Source organism: Bos grunniens, chromosome 8, assembly GCF_055505025.1.
Source record: "Bos grunniens cultivar Pamir isolate PY7600 chromosome 8, Bosgru_T2T1.0, whole genome shotgun sequence".
Classification (NCBI taxonomy): domain Eukaryota; kingdom Metazoa; phylum Chordata; class Mammalia; order Artiodactyla; family Bovidae; genus Bos; species Bos grunniens.
Genome location: NC_141172.1, coordinates 76,424,738 through 76,449,177, shown reverse-complemented (window position 1 = coordinate 76,449,177; position 24,440 = coordinate 76,424,738). Strand labels below are relative to the sequence as shown.

Genomic DNA, 24,440 nt, shown 5'->3' with positions numbered 1-24,440 from the left:
ATTGTGTTGGTTTCTGCCATACATCAACATGAATCAGCCATAGGTATACCTATGTCCCCTCCCTCTGAAACCTCCTTCCCACCTCCCACCCCATCCTACCCATTAGGTTGTCACACAGCACCAGATTTGAGCTCCCTGAGTCATATAGCAAATTCCCACTGGCTATCTCTTTTACGTGTGGCCTCTCAATTTGTTCTACCCTCTCCTTCCCCTGTGTGTACACCACAAGTCTGTTCTCTGTGTGTCTCCATTGGTGCTCTGCAAATAGGTTCATCAGTATCACCCTTCTAGATTCCACATATATATGTGTGTGTTAATATACAATGTTTGTTTTTCTCTTTCTGACTTACATCACTCTGTATAATAGGCTCTAGGTTCATCTACCTCGTTAGGACTGACTCAAATGCATTACTTTTTATAGCTGAGTAATATTCCATTGTCTATATATATACCACAACTTCCTTATCCATTCATCTGTTGATGGACATGTAGGTTGCATCCATGTCCTAGCTATTGTAAATAGTGCTGTGCTGAACAGTGGGGTACATGTGTCTTTTTCAATTATGGTTTCCTCAGGGTATATGGCCCATAGTGGGACTGTTGGCGCATATAATAGTTTTATTCCTAGTTTTTAAAGGAATCTCCATATTCTCTGGAGTGGCTGTATCCATTTACATTCCCACCAATAGTGTGAGAGGATTCTCTTTTCTCCACAACTATCAATCACTCTTTTTTTGGCCAGGCCACCTGTTTTCCAGTGGCTCATCAAAGGGCTATGATGCATGGGCTGGGAAATTTTTTTTTTTTTTGATCTTTGGAAGTCCCTTAAGAGTTTAAGGTTTGCATTTAAAAAATTTATCTATTCATTATGGGCTGTGATGGGTCTTCATTGCTGCCTGAGGGCTTTCTCTAGCTGTGGCCAGCAGGGGCTACTCTTGGTTATGGTGCACGGGCTTCCTTTTGCGGTGGCTTCTCTTGTTGCTGAGCATGGGTTCTAGGGCATGCAGGTTTCAGTAGTGGCAGCACGTGGGCTCAGCAGTTTTGGCTTGTGGGCTCTAGAGTACAGGCTCAGTAGTTGTGGCACATGGGTCTTAGTTGCTCTGCAGCATGTGGGATCTCCCCCGATCAGGGATCAAACCTGTGTCCCCCTGCATTGTCAGGCAGATTCTTAACCACTGAACTGTGAGGAAATCCTGGGAAGTTTTTGAGAAGGAACTGCAGCTACTACCACTGAGCATGAGGTTTTACAATCTCTCCCACTGCCACTTCTTTATTAAGAATTGGACCTTGCCAGTTCTTCTGTGCTGTGGCCAATTTCTTGAATTGGATTCTTGAATTTCTTGAACTCCTCAGGTTGGTTCATCTTTCCTTCACTCAAATGTCTCTGGTTGTCTGTAGGGATGGGTTCAGACGTGGAAATTTTTGTAGGGGAGTTTAGTCTGTTTTTTATTGGTCAGACCTAGAAATTTTGTCTGTTCTACAGATCAAGGACTTTAGTTGGATGTCTGCTACTGCTGCTAAGTCGCTTCAGTCGTGTCCGACTCTGTGCGACCCCATAGACGGCAGCCCACCAGGCTCCCCCGTCCCTGGGATTCTCCAGGCAAGAACACTGGAGTGGGTTGCCATTTCCTTCTTCAATGCAGGAAAGTGAAAAGTGAAAGTGAAGTTGCTCAGTCTTGTCCCACTCTTAGCAACCCCATGGACTGAAGCCTATCAGGCTCCTCCATCCATGGGGTTTTCCAGGCAAGAGTACTGGAGTGGGGTGCCATCTAATAATCAGCAAATTCCTGCGGGTCATATAACTCTGAAGCGATTTGGGTCCCACTACTCATGAGTGTCCCCATGCCCTCCCAGGCACTGAAAGTTAAGTATCACTATTTGTCCTCTGCTAAGCCAGGTTCCCATCATCTCCATTGAAATCAGGAGGCTCCTTTCAACTGCAGGGTTTTTCATAGCACCTCTGGTCACAGAGAAGAGCCACTGTGGTATTTTTCAAAGATGGTGGTGATTCCTTCACCAACAATTCTCCAGAAGCTGTGGTGAGGCCCCCCTCAGGTTCATCATTACGAGAGACGAGCTGTCTATATATGAACATTTACTTCGGTGTTTCCTTCTCCTTGATTCTTTGGACTTTTTCCTTTACACATATCAGGGTATTTCCTTCTCATTTTCATTTAGCTGAGACCAGAAGTCGATCAATTTATATAGAAGGTACAATGAAACCGGAGTCACTGGGAAGTGCACTCAAATCAACAGATTTAGGTTTATTTATATACATACTTTTCAGTTTAAATTAGCAAGACCTTGCAATTCTTTCTCTCCTTGGTGTTGACTTTGTAATTGGCTTTCTGTGGGTGTCTGGATCTGACTCCAGTATTAAGAGCAAGAGTAGTCAGAGTTGGTGGATGAAGTGTGGCAAGGAGATTGACTGCCCTTTCCAAGGTAACTGCCCCAGGTGAGATCAGAATAGGGTCTTCAACCAAGGCAGGAACAGCCTAATTAATATAAGGGAAGAGGCTTTGGTTCTGCTCTCAAGAGGGGCTTGGGGACTTGATTTCCTAGGAATTATCCAAATCCTCCTTTATGGTTTTATTTCTACACCCAGATTCCCACTCTTTCCTGATGGTAACTATCTCTCCCACATGAAATCTGGTGAGGCTGGTAACTCAATTGACTTTATCATTTGGCAACTTGTAGAAAAGATTTTGAGTCTGCTTTTTAGTGATTCAACTGATAAAGAATACTTTTAGCTCTGTCATTGAAAGAATACAGGTTGTTAAAAGGTTGTGAACTGAGAATTTAGGACTCTGAGTGTGTCATTGTTTTTCTTTAAGCGGTCCAGTTTTAAGCTTATCCTTGAGTTCATTCTTTGAATACATCTTGTTCTTCATGTTATTTTTTGACCATGGCCACTCAGTTTCTAAAAGCCTTCTCTTCAGTGATATTTCACTCCAGGTGACCATATACGGTAATTTCCCCAGCCATTTCCCATGTATTCCAAGGGTTTCCAAATTGTACATTAAAGTTGTTGAATCTCAGCCTTCCAAACCAGGCTAGATAGCCAATCTCAGATTCTCCTCATTTCTTCAAAGACTGTTGCTTGTCACCGCTTTGGGTGACCTTGGTTCTGTCCTTTTTCCTCCTGTCTTTCTTCTGCTTCCTTAAATTTGAGGAATTTCAAATTTTGGGGTATTGAGTTTTAGGGTATTGAGCCATGACTCTTTCAGAGATAAAAGGTTGCTACAATAATGAGGGACAAGTATATAGCTTTAAAAGAAAAATTTGGGTTATCTGGCATGGTGACTTTTCCTTGATCTCTAGGCTACCTTAGAACTGCTCTTTGGGTTGGGAGAGACAATTCAATCCCAGGTGTACTTTTCATATGGGATTGGAACACTCTCATCACTTCCATCTCATATGCACATGGAGCTTTACAGAGTACAGACTTGTCTCGCCTCGCTTCATCCCAGTTTCTCAGCCACTTGTGAGATGTGCTCACCTTTGAAGTTGAGAAAAGAAATACAGAGACTTTCCCAGGATTCCTAGGGTTGGCCAGTTGGATTCCCAGCTGGGCCAAGACTGCAATCCCAGACTCTCCACACTGACCTTCCCTTCAGGTCCTGCCCTAACATTCCTCAGCCCAGGAAAGACTACACATGGAGGTCCACATACTACTATCTAAATGGTGACAAGCAATAATCAAGCTATCAACTGTTAAATAAAATATACTCTACTCTCCTATCTTAACAGTTTGGCGTTTCCAGAAGCAAATGCTGAGACTGAATTTGGCCTGTTGGGCATTTATTTGTTGTTCAGTTGTTCAGTCGTGTCTGACTTTTTGTGACCCCATGGACAGCAGCATGCCAGACTTATTAACTATCTCCCAGAGTTTACTCAGACTTGTGTCCATTGATTCGATGATGCCATCCAACCATCTCATCCTCTGTTGTCCCCTTCTCCTTCGGCCCTCAGTCTTTCCCAGCATCAGGGTCTTTTCCAATGAGTCAGCTCTTCACATCAGGGTATTTATACTAGCTATCAACACAGGGAGGAAGCAGGAGGGGGTAGAAGGAGGAATTTGACTGCAGTGCAGACCTCAGGCAAGCCTCAGCCAACCCCAAGGGGGTGTCTGAGAGTGTACCAAGTTTAGGAGAAATGACTAGACCATCCCTTCCCACCCAAAGACAGGGCATATCTTTGGATGGGGGGCCTCTGATGCAAGAGCTGACAGTTGGGCAATTAGCCATTCCTGTAACAAATACCCCTTAATAATGACCTATTGAGCTCAGAAAAGGGCAGCAGGGAGAGAATCCCCCTCTTTTCCCACTGCCTGATGGCTTGGTCTCCACGTCCAGTCTCAGTCCACCTGCCTCCACAGCTGCCCCTTGGATCTATGGGCACATCACACAGGGGCTTGAGCCACCCTAGGAAAGACAGAGGGGCAGGAGACTCTCATCCCCAACATCCTGGAGGTGGAATCTCAGGGTCCCAAGTGCAGAGACTGGCCTAAAACTGGACGGGTCACACCTCCATTCTTAGGCAATAGAATCCATTCCTGGGGAGCAGAAGGAAATCTCTAAGGGGGAAGGGTCAGGATAAAGACCTTCTCCCTGAGGTCTAAAGTACTGCTGTGTACTATGCTGTGCTTAGTGGTATCCAACTCCTTGCCACCCCATGGGCTGTAGCTGCCAGGAGCTTCTGATCGTGGAATTCTCCAGGCAGGAATACTGGAGTGGGTTACCATGCCCTCCTCCAAGGGATCTTCCCAACCCAGGGATCAAACCCAGGTCTCCACAGTGCAGGTGGATTACCATTTGAGTCACCAGGGAAGTCCGAGAATACTGGAGCAGATAGCCTCTGATTGTGTAATTCTCCAGGCAGGAATACTGGAGTGGGTTACCATGCCCTCCTCCAGGGGATCTTCTCAACCCAGGAATCGAACCAGGGTCTCCTGCATTGCAGGCGGATTTCTTTATCAGCTGTGCCACCAGGGAAGCCCAAAGTGCTGCTACCAAAGATCTTAGCCAGGTGTTGGGAGACATAAACGAGAAACTGATTAAGGGAGGTTCTGAGTTTCTTAGAGGAGACTGACTCTCAGTTAATATTAAAGAAAGGCTTACAAAAATCCTCAGAGTACCAGTACTGTGTCTTCTAGCCTTATTGCTGTTGTAGCCAGGCAAGGGCCTCAGGCTACTCTCAGGGTTCCAGAGGTCCAATAATCCTCTCCCGAGGTGGAATCCTCCCTGCGGGTGTAGGTCAGGATCGCCCTCCACGCCCCCTTGCCTGCCGCCAAGTCGCTGGGGCCAAGCAGAGCTTGGCGCTGTCGGGCGCGTGGGGGAGCCGGGGCAGGGACGAGCTCGCTCAGGAGCCAGAGCGATCGCGGCCGGAGAGGGAGGAGGCTGCCGGGCCCAGCCTGACGCAGAGGCGGCGGCGGCAGCGGAACAGGCCACTGCCCGGGCGTCCCGGCCACCAGCGCCAGCCCGCTCTCCGCCTTCTTCTGCCGCGGCTCCTCACGCGTGGGAGTGAGTGCTTAGCGCGCCCGCCTGGGGTCTCGGGCTCAGGGCATCTTCGGCCAGCGAGCCCGAGCGGAGGGAGGTGCAGGAGCGCTGGCAAGGGGCGGAGGCGGGGAAAGGAGCGGGCGGGGCGGAGGCGAGGGAGCGGAGGGAGGGGACCGTGGAGAGGGAGGGACCCGCCTGCCGCGCCCTGGCCGCTCGGCATGTGTGGCTGCAGGCGCCGGTTGTCGCTGCTGTCCGGGGGCTGAGCCGCGCCCGGGTGTCCAGGGCAGTGTGTGTGTGTCCGCGCGGGCGAGCGCCGCGCCGGCCCCGAGCCTCCTGCTCGCTTCCCCGGGCCGCGGTGCATGTTCGCCTCCTGCTACTGTGTGCCGAGAGGCAGGAGGACCATGAAAATGATCCACTTTCGGAGCTCCAGCATCAAATCGCTCAGCCAGGAGATGAAATGCACCATCCGGCTGCTGGACGACTCGGAGATCTCCTGCCACATCCAGGTGCCGGGGCGAGGGAGCGGACTACGCGCTGGCCATGGGACTGGGGGGCCTCTACGGGTGGGCGTGCGCGTGGAGACAAGGAACCCATCCGGGGGCCTACTAGAAAGGCAGATTTCTCTTCCTCAGCTCTGAGTCTGGGAGCCCTACTAAGGGATGGGGTTGGGGGGACTGTCTCCCACAGGCACCGGGCGTGCATTATCAATTCCCGGGGCCCCTTCCTCTGGCTTAGACACTGCGCTCACGTCTCGCTGCGCTTAGGATAGTGGACACAGGGCAGCTGCCTCCTGGGGGACTCTAACCCCTCTGTTTCCTAACCTATCGGGAAATATGAGTTCTGAGAACCTAGAGGGGTACCTGCATGTCGCCCAGTCTTCTTTCTTCCACGTGGAGAAGGCATGCATCAGCATGGATCCACTCATTCTTTCTTTGGCGCCTGGGCTCCGAAGGTGCCTTCAGTCCCAGGGACCTGCTCCAGCTCCCTGCCTCCTCTCTACCGGTGGCCTTTACTTGTAGCGTGGGGCAGCGGCGAAGTTTCCTGGGAGTGAGAGAGGCCAGGCAGCCCTGTGCTCCAAGCCTTAAGGGATGGGGCATGCTGCTCGGACTGGAGCTACCTCGAAAGGAATCCTTTGAAAACTGAGTGTTTCAGGGAAAGGAAAAGGGCTGTTAGGCCAGCAGGGAGGGAATGCTGCAGGACCTGGGTCCAGGAGAAATCACCCTTTGGGATATTGGTGACATGTGCTCGTGACCAAGTTGGAGAAGGCCAGAGTTGTGTAGGCGAAGGCAGCTTTGATGGCAACTCCATCCTCCAGTACTTAAGTGCCTCTGGGCTTGCAGGAGATCTGTGAGATGCAATGGTGTGTGTGTGTGCATGTGAGTGCACTCTCAGTGTTTGTATATGTAGGCAGGTGTGTGCCCTCTCCCAAGATTCAGGGCACGCAGCCTGGAAAGGTCATGTTAGGGTTAAGCACTATTAGCTTTTGACTTTTAAGTATCTTTACTTATTTATCTCTGGAATTTCCTCTTCTCACCTACTCAAGTCTTGAAGGTCTGAGACTGAGTGAGCTGTTTTTAAAACACTGGGCACCCATTCTGTTGAGAGATGAATGGGAGCAGCGTCTCCCAGTGGCAAGAATCTGCCTCTGGGCTGTGTTAACTAAGAATGAATGAATGAATGGTTACCCACCCACCCACCATTTTTTTTTTTTTCTTTCTTTCTTTTCGTGGGAGCTTGTGACACAGGGACAGTGACTCCTAACTTGTAATATGACAACGGGGTTAAGTTTCATGGCAGGAATGTAGTGCCCCATGACCTCCCATTAAAGTGAGCTCCCACTGACTTTTCCGGAGGATCTTGGATTTCATTTTGAACCAAGCACTGCTATTAAACTTAATAATAAAAGGATTAATGGGATAGGCAGTTTTTCTGCTGCCACAGGGTTGCACGGAAACATTTGGCATGTACTGTCTTGTATTTCAGAGAAAGGAGTTTGCACATTTTACCTTAAGTCCTAAAGTGGGTGTACAGGAACTTTAACCCGTATTGAATATGTAGTTAATAAAGGGGTCAGCCACAGAGAGTGGGGCTGTTGACTTTTCCAGAGCTGTCTCCGCCCTCTATCTGCCTTGTCCTGTCCCATTTGGAGTTGACACCACTGTTTTGTTTTGTTTTTCTGTTTGTGGGAGGGAATCTTCCTTAGAATGGATAAATAGTCCCCAGATGACATGTATGTGCTGTCTCGTGATCTGGCAAACAGTAGATTGTAGCCAATCTAATAACAATTTGGAACATTGGAGTTTGTATGGCCCAACTGATGCCAAAGAGGTTAAAATGCTATGTTCCAAAGTGTTGATTTTGGCATTGCTTGAGAAAATCAAATGTTTTATTTGGACGCACATCTGCCCCCAAATGGTGATTATCATTTAATCAATTAAAATGAATCAAAAGATGATTTTGGTGATTTTGGACATTATACCTGCCTAGAGTATTTCCAACCTGGGAATTGATATTATACTTTTGAACATAAGGTCACAAAAACCTTTCCATTTGTTTAGGACAAAGACAAAATGATTTTTTTTTTAAAAAGAACTTTTGAAGTCACTAGTATTCCCTGGGGAATCCATCTGTGTTTTGTTCCTTGCTTGCCTTTTTCCTCCAGTCTAGAGAATCACAAAGTTAAGAGAGTGTTACACAAATTTTCCCTCTATAACTCATGCAAGGTGTGTTATGCTTTTTTTTTTTTTGCAAAATAATAGCTTTTAAATATTCTTTTCCAAAGTATATGATTTGTGTGGTTACTGACAAAGAAAACTTTCAGTGTAATGGCTCAGGGTCAGCAGCCTGATAGCCACTTGCTCTGTCTCGTCATAGGATTAGGATGCTGTTCCAGTGTGTCATTTGCATGTGACTGTTTAGGTGGGGTGAAAGAGGAATTCCAACTGGATAGGGAGCAAAAGGAGAGTCTAGGGCCCTAGACAGGGGCCTGGGGAAGGAAAGGAGTTGCTGAATGTTCCCTATTGTTGTTGTTCAGTTGCAAAGTCATGTCCAACCCTTTGCAACCCCATGGACTGCAGCACGCCAGGCTTCCCTGTCCTTTGCTATCTCCTGGAGTTTGCTCAAACTCATGTCCATTGACTCGGTGATGCCATCCAACCATCTCATCCCCTGTTACCCCCTTCTCCTCCTGCCCTCAATCTTTCCCAGCATCAGTCTTTTCCAATGAGTTGGTTCTACTGGTCTTTTCCCACGAAGCCAACCCTGCAAGTCTAGAGACTGTGGAAGGACATGGCTTAGTTCTCACTTCTTTGATTCAGTAGCGCTGTTTCAAGTAGAGTAGAGTTCTAGTCGTCTTCCCCATTTCGTCCACGTTTTCAGATGCTGGCAGGGTGTTCACCACTCCTCCTAATGAGCTTGCCATTTTTAATACTGATTTTTATTGTGTAAGTTGTAGACTTTTCATATTATTTATTCTTTATCAAGTCCTGGTAAATATGCTTGTTATTATTTGAATTGGCTGGAAAATTATAAAAATTTGTATTTGAATAGTAAGTCTGGCACTGTGTGTAGCACCTAGTAGGTACTTAATAATTATTTGTAGATGTAGATTGCATAATTTGTGTCTGGGCTGTTAAATTCATGAGGGTAGAAACTCTTGTTATGGTTGTTGTTCTTCAAGGAGTCCTTCAGGTTCCTAGAGCCGAACTTGACATATAGTTGTGGTCAATAAACACTTGCTGAATGAACGAATGCTACTGACCCAGTATTTAATGTAGCTCATACCTGTCATCATGAGGACAGCATGACAGCATTGGGTTGAGAATAAGGAGATACATAGTTTAGTTATGTTACCAACCAGTGTGACATGTAGTGAGTCATTTGACATTTGGAATCAGTGTTTCTTCTTTTGTAAAATAAGGGATTTGGGTTAGAATGGATGTCTCCAGTTTATAAAGTCTATAGTTTATCTGTTACCTAGACCAATTACCTTTGACTAAAACATTGCTATTGACAGATTATATACATATTATCTCATGTGATTTTCATTCCTGTCCTGGGTTATCTCCATTTTATTGTGTTATTGAATATTTTCTCAATTTTATGGGTATAGAAAACGAGGTGCAGAGAGATTAGGCCACTTGAGTCACCTGGCAAGTAAGTAGATTGAAGCCATGTCATTTTACTTAGAATCCAGAGCCCTGTCTTCTCTTCAGCTGCTTCCAACTTGAGAGTTAGGATGTTTAGGCTGCAAGTAAAAGAGCAGCTGAATTAAAGTGGCTTGAGTAATAAGGACACTTATCATCTCACCTAATGAGAAGTCCGGAGGTAGGGTAGCTTCAGAGTTGTTCAGCAGCTCTGCATGGACCAGGAGCTTTCCATCTTTCTACTCTGCCTCCTCAGCACATCTCCTTTGTCACTTAGAGTTCTCATTATAAGGTGGTTGTGAATGTCCTTCAGGTACTAACACATCCACCATGTAACAGGTGGGATTTCCTCTTGCATTTCTTTTTATCATAGAGGAATACCATTCCTGGAGGCTCCCATCAGTCCTCTCATTAGATCCCATTGCCCAGGATTGAATCCTATACCCATGACTTAGCTGTAAAAGAGTCTAGAAATGTGAATATTTGGTATCTGTACTCCTCACTCTCTATAATGAGAGGTGGGCTTTGACTTCATGAAGGCAATGGAGGGGTGTGTGTGTGTGTGTGTGTGTGTGTTAAGGGGCGGGGAACTGCTGGTGGCTAAGCAAGCAGTAGTGTCTTTCAGAATAGGTCAAATTGAGTAATAAGTATTGTTACAACTAAACTTTCAGTAACGTTTAATAAGATGTTAGCTGAGCCCTGGCTTATTTTAGGCAATCTTTGTATGATCAAATTCTGCAACAATTATTGGATAATCCTTTGTAGCTTGTGTTGTTAAATATCAGTTCAGCCCTTACTGAGCCCATGGGTTCTGTGCAGCTACACACTGTCTTGTGTACAGCAAGCATCTCTGCTCTTGCTGAAGTGGCAGTATGGCCAAGTGGTTGGGAGCTTGTGATCCAGAGTACTACTTGCCTGGGTTTGAACCCTGGCTCTAACCATTGACCAGCCAGGTGACTTTGGACAAGTCACTTTACCAGTTTGGTTTCAGTTTCCTCATCTGTAAAGTGAGGGTAATACTGGTACAACCTCATGGTCTTGTTGTAACAATCAAATATGCAATATATAGTGCTAGTGCTAAGCTGCTTTCAGTTGTGTCCGACTCTGTGACCCCAGGGACTGAAGCCCACCAGGCTCCTCTGTCCATGGGATTCTCCAGGCAAGAATACTGGAGTAGGTTGCCATTTCTATCTCCAGGGGATCTTCCCAACCAGGGATCGAACCTGCGTCTCTTGTGTCTCCTGCATTGGCAGGGAGATTCTTTACTGCTAGTGCCACCTGGGAAGCCCATGCAATATATACCAAGTACTTAATACCTGGCCCATAGTAAGAAATGAAAATATACTGACTGTTGTCTTACTATTATGTGAAGATATATTGGATTTAATTCTAAATAGTGTGAAGGCTCTGGCTTGGAATCTAATGTCTTTAAGCCCAAACTCCATCACTTTCTGACTCTGTAAGACCTCAAGTGAATCACTGGGCCTCCAGTTTTTAATCTGTGAAATGGGCATAATAATTCCTCAATTACCAGTCTCCATTGGGTTGTTGAGATGAAATCTATAAAAGCGTGTTGCAAACGCTAAAAAATCACCCAAATGCAGAATACTATTCTAATTAATTTAGTTAAAAAAGAGAAAGTTGTTTACTGCATCCTAAGTTTCTTATCTGTTTTAACAGGAATTTGTGGTCACTTGCAAACATACATATGTGCTTAATATCAGGCCCCATGATGAGCCTGCAGGTGAAATCCACCCTAGGTTCGGATAACAGCCACACATGTTCTGCTAATGAGGACGACTCAACTCTTTTCTCTATCAGATTCATCTGGAGTGCCATTCAGAGTACAGTGAATATCAGACACTAAAGGAATAGAAGAGAGAGGCAATTTGTTAAATACCATGGTCTAGCTCTGATGTATTTATGCCTAGATTACATGGGCCAGCTCTTTGTGTTAAGTATATTCTGACAGAAAAGTAGTGTTATTTCAATACTCTGCTAAGATCTTATCTCTTGATGTGTTCAGAGCAAAGGCAATGTGTATTGACCATGGGGAGGATGCAATACTGTTAGCTCCACATCACTGGACAATGTATCAGCTGGGTGCTTTTAACTGACAAATTCCAACTCAAACTGGCTTTAACATTAAAGATATTTACTGGATCAGCACTTCCCTGGTGGCTCAAATGGTAAAGAAACTGCCTGAAATGCAGACCTGGGTTTGATCTCTGGGTTGGGAACATCCCCTGGATAAAGGAATGGCAACCCACTCCAGTATTCTTGCCTGGAGGATCCCATGAACAGAGGAGCTTGGTAGGCTGCAGTCCATGGGGTCGCAAGGAGTCAGACACAACTGAGTGACTAACACACACACACACACACACACACACTCACACACACACACTCACATATCCAGAAATTCTGAGTTAAGTAGGGACCTAATTCAAGAACTATCCTGACTTTCTGTGAGGCTTTATCCTCAGACTATAGTGAAGTGGTTATAGTAGTTTCAGTTCTCACATTTTCATGGGACACCCTCCAGAGGAATTGAAAAACCACTTCCAACTAAGCATTCAAAGCAAAAGTCCTGCAGTCATTTTATCACCTGCCACCCTGAACAGTGAGTGAAATCGATCAAAATGAGTGTGCTGATTAGCTTAAGGTGCCTTCGGACTCAGAGTGGAATCAGCTTCCTTCCTGGTGGTGGTCTGAGTAGGGGAGAGAGGTCAATGCCTAGAAATCAGGGTTCTCTTCCAAAGGAGAAAGAGGGGGAGAGGAAGATGGCTGCTAGGAAGTTTACCCTACTAGATGTTTTGTCTGGGTCAGCGATTCTCAAAGCGTATCCTGGGGAGCCCCAGGAGTCCCTGAGATCCTTTCAGGGGGCCCCTGAGGTTCAAACTATTTTCAAAATAATACTAAGATGTTGTTTGCCTCTTTAGGTTAAGGAGTTTTATTGAGATATAATTTACATACTATAAAATTCATCCATTTCAAGTGTATAACTTTAAGATAGTCACAGAATTGTGCAACCATCACCACAATCAGACAATCCCCCAAAGAAACCCTATGCCCTTTAGTAATCATACTCCCTTTTCCCCCTAAACTTCCCAGCCCTAGGTAACTGCTGATCTACTTTTTGTCTCTATAGATTTGTCTGTTGTGGCCATTTGATGAAAATGAAGTCACGTAATGATCTTTTGTGTCTGACTTCTTTCACTTGCGTAATTGCTAGGCTCATCTACGTTGTAGCATGTATCAGTATTTCTTTCCCTTTAATTGGTGAATAATGTTCTATTGTATGGATAGATCACAGTTTACCATCAGTTGATGAAAATTTGGGTTGTTTCCACTTTTTGGCTATTTCGAAGAATGTTGCAGTGAATATTCCAGTAAAATTTTCATTTGCCTTGGGTATATACCTGGGAGTGAAATTACTGGGCCATATAGTAACTCCATTTAATCTTTTGAATTGAATAGTTTGCCAGACTATTCTCCCAAGCAGCTGCTCCATTTTACATTTCCACCAGCAATGTATAAGGGTTTCAGTTTCTCCACATCCTTGCCAACACTTATTATTATCTATTTGATTATAAACTGTCGTAGTGGGTGTGAAGTGATACCTTACTGTGGTTTTGATTTGCATTTCCTTGATGCTAATGCTGTTGACCATCATTTCATGTGCTTATTGGCTGTTTGTCTATCTTTGGAGAACTGTCTATTTGGATCCTTTGGCTATTTTAAGATTGGATTGTTGTTTTATTGTTGAGTTCTAATAATTCTTACATATTCTGGATACAGACTTCTTATTTAATAAATGATTTACAGCCATTTTTCTCATTCTGTGGGTTTTTTAGTCTGATGGTGTCAAAATTTTTAAAATTTTGATGAAATCCAATTTATCTGTTTTTTCTTTTTTTCCTTTTGTTCCTTGTGATTTTTGTGTCATAGTTAAGTAACTGTTGCCTAAGGTCATGGGATTTATACCTGTGTCTTCTTTAAACAGTTTTATAGTTTTAGCTATTATATTTGGGTCTTTGATTCATTATTTTACTGATATGTGATTTGGATATCATAAATGTCACCATTTTAAAGTATAAAATTCATTAGCTTTAGTATATTCACAATATATACTATATATACAGCCATCACTGCTAATTCCAGAACATTTTCATCATCCCCCAAAATAAAACTCTTCCTGTTAATAGTCACTCCCCGTCTGATCCATTTTGAGTTAATTTTTATGTATGATGTGAAGTAGAGGTCCAACTTGATTCTCGTGCATGTGGATATCCAGTTGTTCCAACACCATTTGTTGAAAAAACTATTTTCCTATTTGTCACTCTTGTTGAGATGTTGATTGCCTTTTCCACTCTCAATCTCTCGTAAGTGTACAATGGAGTTTTCCAGAGGCTGGATAATATGAGACATAACAACACATTAACTACAGAAGCAGATGGGAGAATCCAGCTGTCTTCTATTGAGCCGGACACTAAAGATGTTAAAAATGTAAAAAGTGCTACTGTTCTCAATTAATTGGCTTTATTTTGTAAAACAAAGTTATTTTTCATAAAAGAATGCTATTTATGTTAATGTGCAATGGGTTTGTTATTTTTTAAATGAATCAATTATTGATTATCTTAAAAACTTACGATCAGTGAATATTGAGATATAGCACCCAAATAAACAGAAATTCTATAGATCCTCAATAGTGTAAAGGAATTTTGAGGCCAATAAGCTCAAGAATCAATTTACTGAACTTCCTGAAAAAAATTTTAATAGTCCTAAGTAAAACAAAGAACTACTCCCGTGTACCTTGGGTCTCCAGGATTGCAAATTATAAGTACTTGAAATGATGTCAGTTAAGTAAAAAATCCCAGCATGTGCATAAAAAATGTGTATATGTATATTTGAAATTCTTAATATTAACCATATACCTGTGTGTGTGTGTGTGTATTGCAATGTTAAGAGTAGAAGATCAAGGGCAGGCTCTTCTGTCATAAGCATTTCCCAATTGCACTTGCTCTCCAGCTGAATCTCATTTTTTTTTCAACTCTAATAATTTGAAGTCTTACTTTGAGACCCCCTCTTTTGATTATGAAAAATGTACAGCAACAGTGCATTGTGTTTAACATATAAACTGCTTGAATCAAGTCCCTCAGTCACTGAATTCTTAAGTTGTTACTTCTTTTACTCACTAGGCATTTTGGGAACTCTTGAAAACATGGCAGGAATGGAAATATCAGAATTTGTTGCATAGAGAATCTGAGATTCACATGCATGAGTGATAGGCATTCAGTAGCTAGCATGGTCCTTTCTCTGTTTCCACTTTGTGTGGGAAAGGATGCAAGTTACTCCTCCTATGAAATAGCAGAGAGCCAGATGTGGAGTCCGTAGATGGGGGAAAATGGGATTATGATCAGGAGCCCTTAGGGCAGGTTTTGCAGCTGAGATCTGAATTTAATTCAGGCTAAAAGGAGTTGGCATTCAGCTCCTGGGAGGGATGTGTAAATGCTTTGCAGTTTCGGATATTCATGTGGATCTTCTGTGCCATTGTTAAAATGCATATTTCTGATTCAGGCTGTCCTGAGGAGGGCCCTGAAATGATGCATTTCCAGCAGGCTTCTAGATGCCGTGTTCTGTGAACCACATTTGGAATAGTAAGGCTTTAATGGAAATTATCTATTTCATAGTAGTATTAACTTCCTTGAGTGTGGAGCTTTTTGACTCTTAGCTCTCTGGATAATACCTCACCTGGCACATTTCCCTTGGTAGAGGTTCAGTGAATGTTTGAGCAAGTGAGTGAATGAATGAGTGAATAAAGAAATCCATCCAGGTGTGTCTATCACAATAAACTGAAGTACCAATTAGACATTGATGCTGGAGATGAAATGCCTCCTTTTGACTCCCATCCCCCGCCAAATCAAGAGATTGTTTTTCAAACAGGATTTCCTATGATGACCAGTCTGATGAAGTGTTGAATGTCTGTGAGAGTGTTTATGGGGACTCAGGGTTAATGAGAGAATTCTTGTCCCTCTGGGCCACGTTTCCCACTCTTGCCTTCCTATATCCTGGACTCTTGGTGGCATTGTGGAGGAGCTCTGGCAACTCCTTGGCACAAACAAATCATTGTGTATAAAGCCAGCCATGTCTGGAAGATCCCAGAGGCATAGGAGGCCCAGCTGTTCTCACTGGCAGAAGTGACCTCAGGGGACCATGACCCTAGAGGACAGTGAAAAAATGCCTTAGAGGTGTAATACAAGCTCTCGAGCTGTTTGTTTGGTGACTCTGCCTAAAGGTGCAGGAGGGAAGTGAGAGGATCACTCTGGAAAAAAAAGAAGCTCCTTCTAAAGGGAAAGAGCATTTGTATAGATCAAGCCATCATACTTTTCAAAAGTGGATTAGTAAAGGTTTTCTGAAATAACTTCAATCTTAGTCAATAAGCATTTAAAAATATCTTCTATATGCCAAGCACAGAGCTAGGAACTGGAGATAAAAAGAAAATAAAATCAGACATCAAGAGGCTCACAGTCATTTGGAAGAAGAGAGACAAGAAAATGATTCAAGGACAACATGACAGACATAGGGACAGGTGTATGGGTGGAGGACCAAGAGGAGGCATCTGTATCAGACTGGGTATAGATGAGTCTTGATTAATAATTAAAGGACAAGTGAAAATCAATTCTTTGAAGAAGGGAAAAAAGCATGCAAAACACGGTGAGCTTGTGCTTGATGTAAAACCTTGGGCATGATCAGCGTGACTGGATATAGAAATGAAGGGAGGGGGAATCTTGGATTAGTCCCAGGTGGTTGGTTTCAGGGACAGGGGTCATGGTGTCACCAATACAGTACAGACCACAAGTTTTGGGAACCCACTGGAAAATAAAAATCTGAGGCCTCTTGTTAAAAATTATTAAGAATTTCAAGATCACAGTGAAAGTGAAGTCGCTCAGTTGTGTCCGACTCTTTGCGATCCCACGGACTGTAGTCTACCAGGCTTCTCTGTCCATGGGATTTTCCAGGCAAGAGTACTGGAGTGGGTTGCCATTTCCTTCTTCAGGGGATCTTCCTGAACCAGAGATGGAACCCACGTCTCCTGCATTGCAGGCAGACGCTTTACCATCTGAGCCACCAGGGAGGAGACCATTAAACAAAGCATGGGTCCTTCTTAGCATGGATCCCACACCCATGAAGCTGATTCTGAGAAGACAGAATAAAGGAGAAACAGATTAGGGGAGGAGTTTGGGCATGTAGACTTCATAGTGCCTGTGGGGTATCTGCGTAGAGAATTCTCAGGTAGCCAGGCAAGAATACCAGAGTGGGTTGTGGTCCCAAAGGGAATGGCAACCTATTCTGGTATTCTTGCCTGGAGAATCCTTTGGGTAGAGGAGCCTGGTGAGCCCCAGTCTCTGGGGTTGCAGAGTCAGACATGACTGAGCAACTAACACACATACACAGTTGGAAATAAGGAATGAAAGTCAGCAGAGATGTCTGACTTGGAGACACAGATAAGAGAATCCTTAGTATTCACGCAAGTGGTTGTAGAAGTCATGTGATATGAAAGGAACTATTACATGGGTCTTACTTTTTTGTCTGTCTTTCTGTTTGGGGCATCCTTGTAGATCAAACCAATGGAGTTTGAGCTTTGGAATTGTTTCCAAGAGTGCTTGATCATATTTTCTTTGTTTGGCAGTTCCCACCTGAATGAGAGCTTCTCCATTTTATTTTGCAAATAGGGCAGCTGCCTCAGAGGTCTCAGTGGAAAAGCACTTTCCTTCTCCTAATTTTCATTTTCTAGCTTGGACTAACAAATGACAAAAAGTCCTCTCCAAGCTATAAGACTCTGAGTTACAAAACAGGACTTTCACTCTAGGGAAGTTACCCTTTGAGACAGTGTCATGAACATTGGATAATACATTTTTAAATCCTATCAAAAGGATTCAAACTTGAAGTAAACATGTCATGGAACAACTTTGTAAATTATGCTGCAGTAATTTATCTTTTCTTTACTATTTATGTGTCTCAGATATATCCAATGGCAAATTTTGTTTCCTGTTTAGTTTCCAGGAGATTATTGTGAATGTTGATTAAAATAAATTCAAGGTCTGTAAGATCCCTCAAAGAAATAATTTAATATTGGTAACATGATTTGGATCTTAGATGTGCAGTAGAGCTTTGTCTGAATAGATCTGTTATTATGCTAAGGTTTTAAATATGATTATTCTGTTGCAGGGGAAGCAATTAACATATTAACAGATTACGATTTGGTCTATTACCTCTCATTTCAAAAGTGTAATGTGCATCTTTGAGGCACTAGGCCTTAATGGTGAATGTTAGTGTGAAAAGGATTGACTGAATCAGAATTTTCACATGCAAACTGTGAAAATTTGAATACGATATCAGTTACAAATGGATTGATAATAAAATTAAGCAACCTTAAAAAAATCAGTAACTAACTTTTTTAATAGAAGAGAGGACAAAAGCCTAATCAATAAATTGGCTAGTAATTTTTCCTTGATGTTATTAACTGATGTTATTTTTGAGGGCTGGTTTTTACATGTGTGCCTGCCCATTGTTCCAAAAATAATGCTAGTCTTTGTGATCTTTATCATATGTAGGTATCATCTACAATGTTATAATGTTGGGAATTATTGGTTCTTTATTTAGCAACATCTTTCTCTCTGCTCATGTGCCTCTTGATTTTCTTGAGTTGTATGCTCATAATGTGAATTAGTTAGTTGATTAAATTGAGATCCAGAGCTGTGATTTGCCTGAATTTGCCTATTTAGCAAAATTAGGATGCGATATGATGTCTTGGATTATACACTAAATACTACCGTTATTGTGTTTTTGAATCTTTTTTGGTAGTCTAAGGGATATAATTCTTTTCCACTGACAACTGTTAATAACACAGGGAGAAAACCTCACAGTGACCACACTTCTGGGTAAAGAAAGTAAATTGATTTCTTAAGTGTCATCGAAGGACCACAGTTTTAGTTCTTCTCTAGTTTCTGTAGTCAATATGTGGCTCAATGTAGCTCAGTGTACCTTCAAATGAAAACTACCATCAGTTGTTCAGGTATTTTTGAATATTTTGGCATCTAACATTCCTACACAATTAAAAGAGGTCTTCCTTTTCCCTTTATAAGTTTGGCATGGGACAGACATTGCTTGTATTTTGAACTTTCAAAAAATTACAAAGGGAAAGAAAAGAGGATGATGTCATAGAATTATCTATCTATCCAAAGTAAATTTACCGTGTAGTCTTCGGATTGACTCTGGAAGTCAGTTCTTAGTAATCCTAGGCCATGGTATTTAGAAAACTTCTAGAAAAATATGAAAATAAAGTTTTTTTTATTTAGGTACTAGCTATGTCCTTGTTAGGCTCTGTTTGTTTGGAAGGCTTAGGAAGAAGCATAATAAAATCTCTGGAGTCAGAGGAGGGAAAAACACTGTATACCACCTGGAGCCAAGTCAAGGATAACTTCACCTCGTGTGTTTCCAAACCTCAAGGGAGATTATTTCTGCTAGGGGATCATGGTGGTGGGGGATGGGGGTTGGTCACCTTGAGGACACCTTTTGTCTCCATGTTTGGAGACATAGGTTTTTCACCGGGTGTAGATGGCACCTTCTTGGTTCAGTGCTGATTAAAAGGAAAAAAAAGGAGGAAAAGTTGTACAGTAATTCAAGGGCAGCCACAAAGTCTGAGTTTGCAGTGCCAGCAGCAGTGTGGTAATTTGAGAATAGCAAATTAGAGGAACAAAGCAGATTTTAATCATATTTCACAGAGAGGAAGGGAGGAAGGTGGTTTAGGTTTATCTCCAAATTGTACCTCCATTAGAGTAAGGGAGGTTTTTAATGCTGTAATCCAACGTTTATTGTTAAAGATTTCTTTGTTTCTTTCCTCCAGTATTTCTTTAGCACACTCACTGGGAGGGAAATGCCAGCTTTCTTCCCATCAGTGAACTCAGCAGTTGTTAAATATAAAACATTTTCTTGATGTTATTGGGAATAGAATGAGGGAGAAAGAGTGACAGAGTTAGATTCAAGAGCATTACCCTTTCGGAGACTTTAGTCTGAAGGCAAAACTGTCCCATTCCATCCTTTCTGTCCATCCATCCATCCATCCGTCAACCCATCCACCTACTTCACTCATTCGTCCAATAGCACCTCTCTTAAGGACAGGTTTGGGTACCAGAGATAAAAAGATAAGTAAGAATATGGTCTCTTCCAATCTGGTAGAGAAGACAGACACACAGACAGTTTCAAGATGGTACTGTTATGATTGAAGAACACTAGGATATTACTGGAGCAGAGAGAGAAGCCAAGGTATCACTTAGGGGAAGGTATAACCCTCCTTTAATCTCTAGTCACCCTCTTCTGAAGTCACTACTCCTCAAAAGGGTGGATCACAGATATTTTCTTTGAAATAGATCACAGATATTTTCTTACTCCCATTTAAATACAGATAAGAGCATCTTGAAGAACTTTGTGCTTCTGCTTGCAGACATCTCAGCAAAAGTTGTACCTTGCTATAAAAGGTAATTTCAAGAGAAGTCATGCATCCCCTTTCCTGCTTTCTACTGGGTCTTCATCCTCACAGTGTCTCCTGTATCGAAATTCTGGAGCAGCCGCTGGGGCTCCCAATGCAGCCTGAGCAGACCAGGGGAAGATTTTCTGGAGGATATCATGGCTTAGATGAGTTTTAAAGAAAAAGTAAGCATTGTCTGGCTGGCTGACTGGGGGAATGTTTTGAGAAGGCGGTATAGTTAGGGAAAGAAGGGCCTCTGGCAGAAGGCTATGCATAGGAAAAGGCATGGTATTTGTGAGGAACTCAGAAAAATGCATTGATTTTATAGGTCACCAGAGAGGTCCATAATATGCAGTGGGGAGCTGGCCATTATGTGATCAGACTGTGCAGACAATGGAGTGGACAGCTGGAGTCTAGAAAACAGTACTGGCTACTGTTGACTACAGAATAATTAGGACAGCCCTACTGAGGCATGGTATGTATGGTTCAGTGACCATTGCCATTGTTTTGCAGGGTCAGCTTGACTACTGTTCCAGGGCGAAAGATAAGATGCATGGAGTATTTTGTCTCAGACACTACCCCAAGGAACACTGGAGGTTTCAAGTTCTTAGCTGAGGTTGTAAACTTTCATGTGCTGTTGAGAGTGGCAGTGGTTCCATGATCTGTGAGCTTCAGTAATGAAGCAAATCTTTCTTAATTACAGATCAAGAAGTTGACAGACTTTTCCGAAGCATCCCTTTAACGTGTTGTGTGCTAAGTTGCTTCAGTCGTGATCGACTCTCTGCGATCCCATGGACTGTAGCATGCCAGGCTCCTCTCTCCATGGGATTTTCCGGGCAAGAATACTGGAGTGAGTTGCCATGCCCTCCTCTAGTGGGTCTTCGCAACTCAGGGGTCGAAACTGAGTCTCTTTTGTCTCCTGATTTGGCAGGTGGGTTCTTTACCACTAATGCCACCTGGGAAGTCCTTTAACCTGTTCAGTTCAGTTGCTCAGTCATGTCTGATTCTTTGCAACCCCGTGAACTGCAGCATGCCAGGCCTCCCTGTTCATCACCAACTCCCGGAGCCTGCCCAAACTCATGTCCATTGAGTTGGTGATGCCATCCAGCCATCTCATCCTCTGTCGTCCCCTTCTCCTCCTGCCCCCAATCCCTCCCAGCATCAGAGTCTTTTCAAATGAGTCAGCTCTTTGCATCAGGTGGCCAAAGTATTGGAGTTTCAGCTTCAGCAGCAGTCCTTCCAATGAACACCCAGGACTAATCTCCTTTAGGATGGACTGGTTGGATTTCCTTGCAGCCCAAGGCACTCTCAGGAGTCTTCTCCAACACCACAGTTCAAAAGCATCAATTCTTTGGCGCTCAGCTTCCTTTACAGTCCAGCTTTCACATCCATACATGACTACTGGAAAAACCATAGCCTTGACTAGACGGACCTTTGTTGACAAAGTAATGTTTCTGCTTTTTAATATGTTGTCTAGGTTGGACATCACTTTCCTTCCAAGGAGTAAGTGTCTTTTAATTTCATGGCTGCAATCACCATCTAGAGTGATTTTGGAGCCCAAAAAATAAAGTCTGCCACTGTTTCCACTGTTTCCCCATCTATTTGCCATGAAGTGATGGGACCAGATGCCATGATCTTCGTTTTCTGAATGTTGAGCTTTAAGCCAACTTTTTCACTCTCCTCTTTCACTTTCATCAAGAGGCTTTTTAGTTCTTCTTCACTTTCTGCCCTAAGGGTGGTGTCATCTGCATATCTGAGGTTATTGATATTTCTCCGGGCAATCTTGATTCCAGCTTGTGTTTCATCCAGCCCAGCGTTTCTCATGTACTCTGCATGTAAGTTAAATAGGCAGGGTGGCAATATACAGCCTTGATGTACTCCTTTTCCTGTTCGGAATCAGTCTGTTGTTCCATGTCCAGTTCTAACTGTTGCTTCCTGACGTGCATACAGGTTTCTCAAGAGGCAGGTCAGGTGGTCTGGTATTCCCATCTCTTTCAGAATTTTCCATAGTGTATTGTGATCCACACAGTCAAAGGCTTTGGCATAGTCAATAAAGCAGAAATAGATATTTTTCTGGAACTATCTTGCTTTTTCGATGATCCGGTGCATGTTGGCAATTTAACCTGTTAGGGTAGTCCTACGTCCAGCCAGAGAGGACCTGATGGAACTAGCTGTGGGGGCTTCTGGAAATAAGTATTGAACAGAGGTGAGAGGAATTGAACCTCTTTCTGTACTTTACTTACATTAGCACTCTCCAATAGAGCTTTTGTGATGATGAAACTGTTCTAGATCTGTGCTGTTTGTTTGGTAACCACTAGTCTTGTGTGGCTTTTGAACACTTAATGTGTGACTAGTGTCACTGAGGAACTGAATTGTCAATGTTAATTAATTTAGTTATTAATAATTAAATAGTTACATGTTTTAGAGGCTGTCATACTGAACAGCACAGTGTTAGCCTCTTAATGGTGGTTAATGGTGCCTCTCTTGAATAAGAGAGACATTGAACGTCAGGGTGGGAATAGTATGGAAAACTTTTCTGCTTTTCTCTGTGTACTTCCATACCATTTGAACGTATGTAAGCATGTGTTGGTGGTGTTGTAGTCACTAAATCGTGTCTGACTCTTGCGACCCCATAGACTGTAGCCTGCCAGGCTTCTCTGACCATGGGATTCTTCAGGCAAGAATACTGGAGTGAGTTGCCATTTCCTTCTCCAAGGGAAGTGTGTGTTACTTGCATATTTTTAAAAACAATATGACATTCTGGAAAAGGCAAAACTATCGTGACAGTGTCTGCTCACAGTTAACATCCCTAGGGACTATGCCTTCATTGCTTGAACTTTGTGGTCTTGGACAGACCAAAGTTCACATCTCAGCCCAGTGCTTACTATCTGTGTGTCCTGGGGTGGGATGCATTTCTTGGCCCATTTTCCCAACCCATAAAATGGGGATATTAAGTCCCCATTTCATAGGGCTGTTTCTGAGGATTAAATGAAAATGAAAGATGCTTTTTACTGTCATGATATTTTTGCCTTTTCCAGTTTTTTGTCAGTTCTTTCAAATTTTCTATATAGACAATCATGTCTGTGAACAAAGACCGTTTTGTTACTTCCTTCCCAATCTTTCTCTTGCCTTATTGCATTGGGAAGGACTTCTATTATAGTTTTGAAAAGGAGTGGTGAGAGGGGATTTATTAATCTTAGCGGGAAATCTTTGAGTTTCTCATCATTGAGGATGGTATGAACTGTAGACTTTTTGTAGATTTTTTTTTTTAAATTAAGTTGGGAAAGTTCCCTTCTATTCTGAGTTTACTAAGAGTTTTTATCATGATTGGATGCTGGATTTTGTCAAGGTTTTTCCACATTTATTGAAATAATCAAGTGATTTTTTTCTTTTTTAGTTTGTTCTTTTTTTTTTTTTTTTTAAACTTTACAATATTGTATTAGTTTTGCCAAACATCAAAATGAATCTTGTGATGGATTGCATTCACTGATTTTGGAATTTGATCTTGCCTTGCATACCTGGGATGAATCCACTTGAATTGGGTCATCTAATGATTTAGACAAAGGAAATTAGCTCCTAATACTTGTCATTACAGATAAATAAAACAACACATCTCAAATCAATTATTTTCCCCCCATTGATTGTTTTGGAGGTGATATCTTTCCTCTTTAATAATTACTATAGAGCACATATTATCAGTTCAAATAATACAAAAGATGCTTTTTTTCTTTTTTTTTTAATTGAAGGATAATTGCTTTACAGAATTTTGTTGTTTTCTGTCAAACCTCAACATGAATCAGCCATAGGTGTACATATATCCCCTCCCTTTTGAACCTGCCTCCCATCTCCCTCCCCATCCCACCCCTCTAGACTGATACAGAGCCCCTGTTTGAGTTTCCTGAGCCATACAGCAAATTCCCGTTGGTTCTCTATTTTACATATGGTAATGTAAGTTTCCATGTTACTCTTTCCATACATCTCACCCTCTCCTCCCCTCTCCCCATGTCCATAAGTCTATTCTCTATGTCTGTTTCTCCATTGCTGCCCTGTAAATAAATTCCTCAGTACCTAAATAATACAAAAGATTCTTAAATGAAAAATAAATGTTCCTCTAACACCACACCCCAGATACATTCCTCAGAAGCCACCACTCTCCAAGGATTTTTTTTTTTTTTTTTGGTACATCCTTCCAGAATTTTCAGAAAACAGTAATGACTTCCTTTTATTAGGGACTAATAACAACCCTATTGATGTGTAGTTTGTAGGGCC

General features: G+C 42.7%; 1 protein-coding gene across 24 annotated transcripts in view; it reads left to right on the top strand.

The window, feature by feature from the left end:
- FRMD3 (FERM domain containing 3) overlaps positions 1–24,440 on the top strand; it is a 379,694-nt gene that overhangs the window by 32,521 nt on the left and 322,733 nt on the right. For 4 of the 24 annotated variants that reach the window (XM_086416753.1, XM_086416752.1, XM_086416749.1 and 1 more), the window contains exon 1: positions 5,710–6,004. The exons of 16 other annotated variants lie outside the window; for them this stretch is intronic. In XM_086416753.1, the coding sequence (XP_086272879.1) occupies positions 5,858–6,004 (147 nt within the window). In that variant the 5' untranslated portion in view covers positions 5,710–5,857. Of the gene's footprint in view, positions 1–5,326; positions 5,523–5,709; positions 6,005–20,500; positions 20,647–24,440 lie in introns of those variants that run through there. 4 more of the 24 variants (XM_086416769.1, XM_086416773.1, XM_086416759.1 and 1 more) reach the window with 4 other exon arrangements.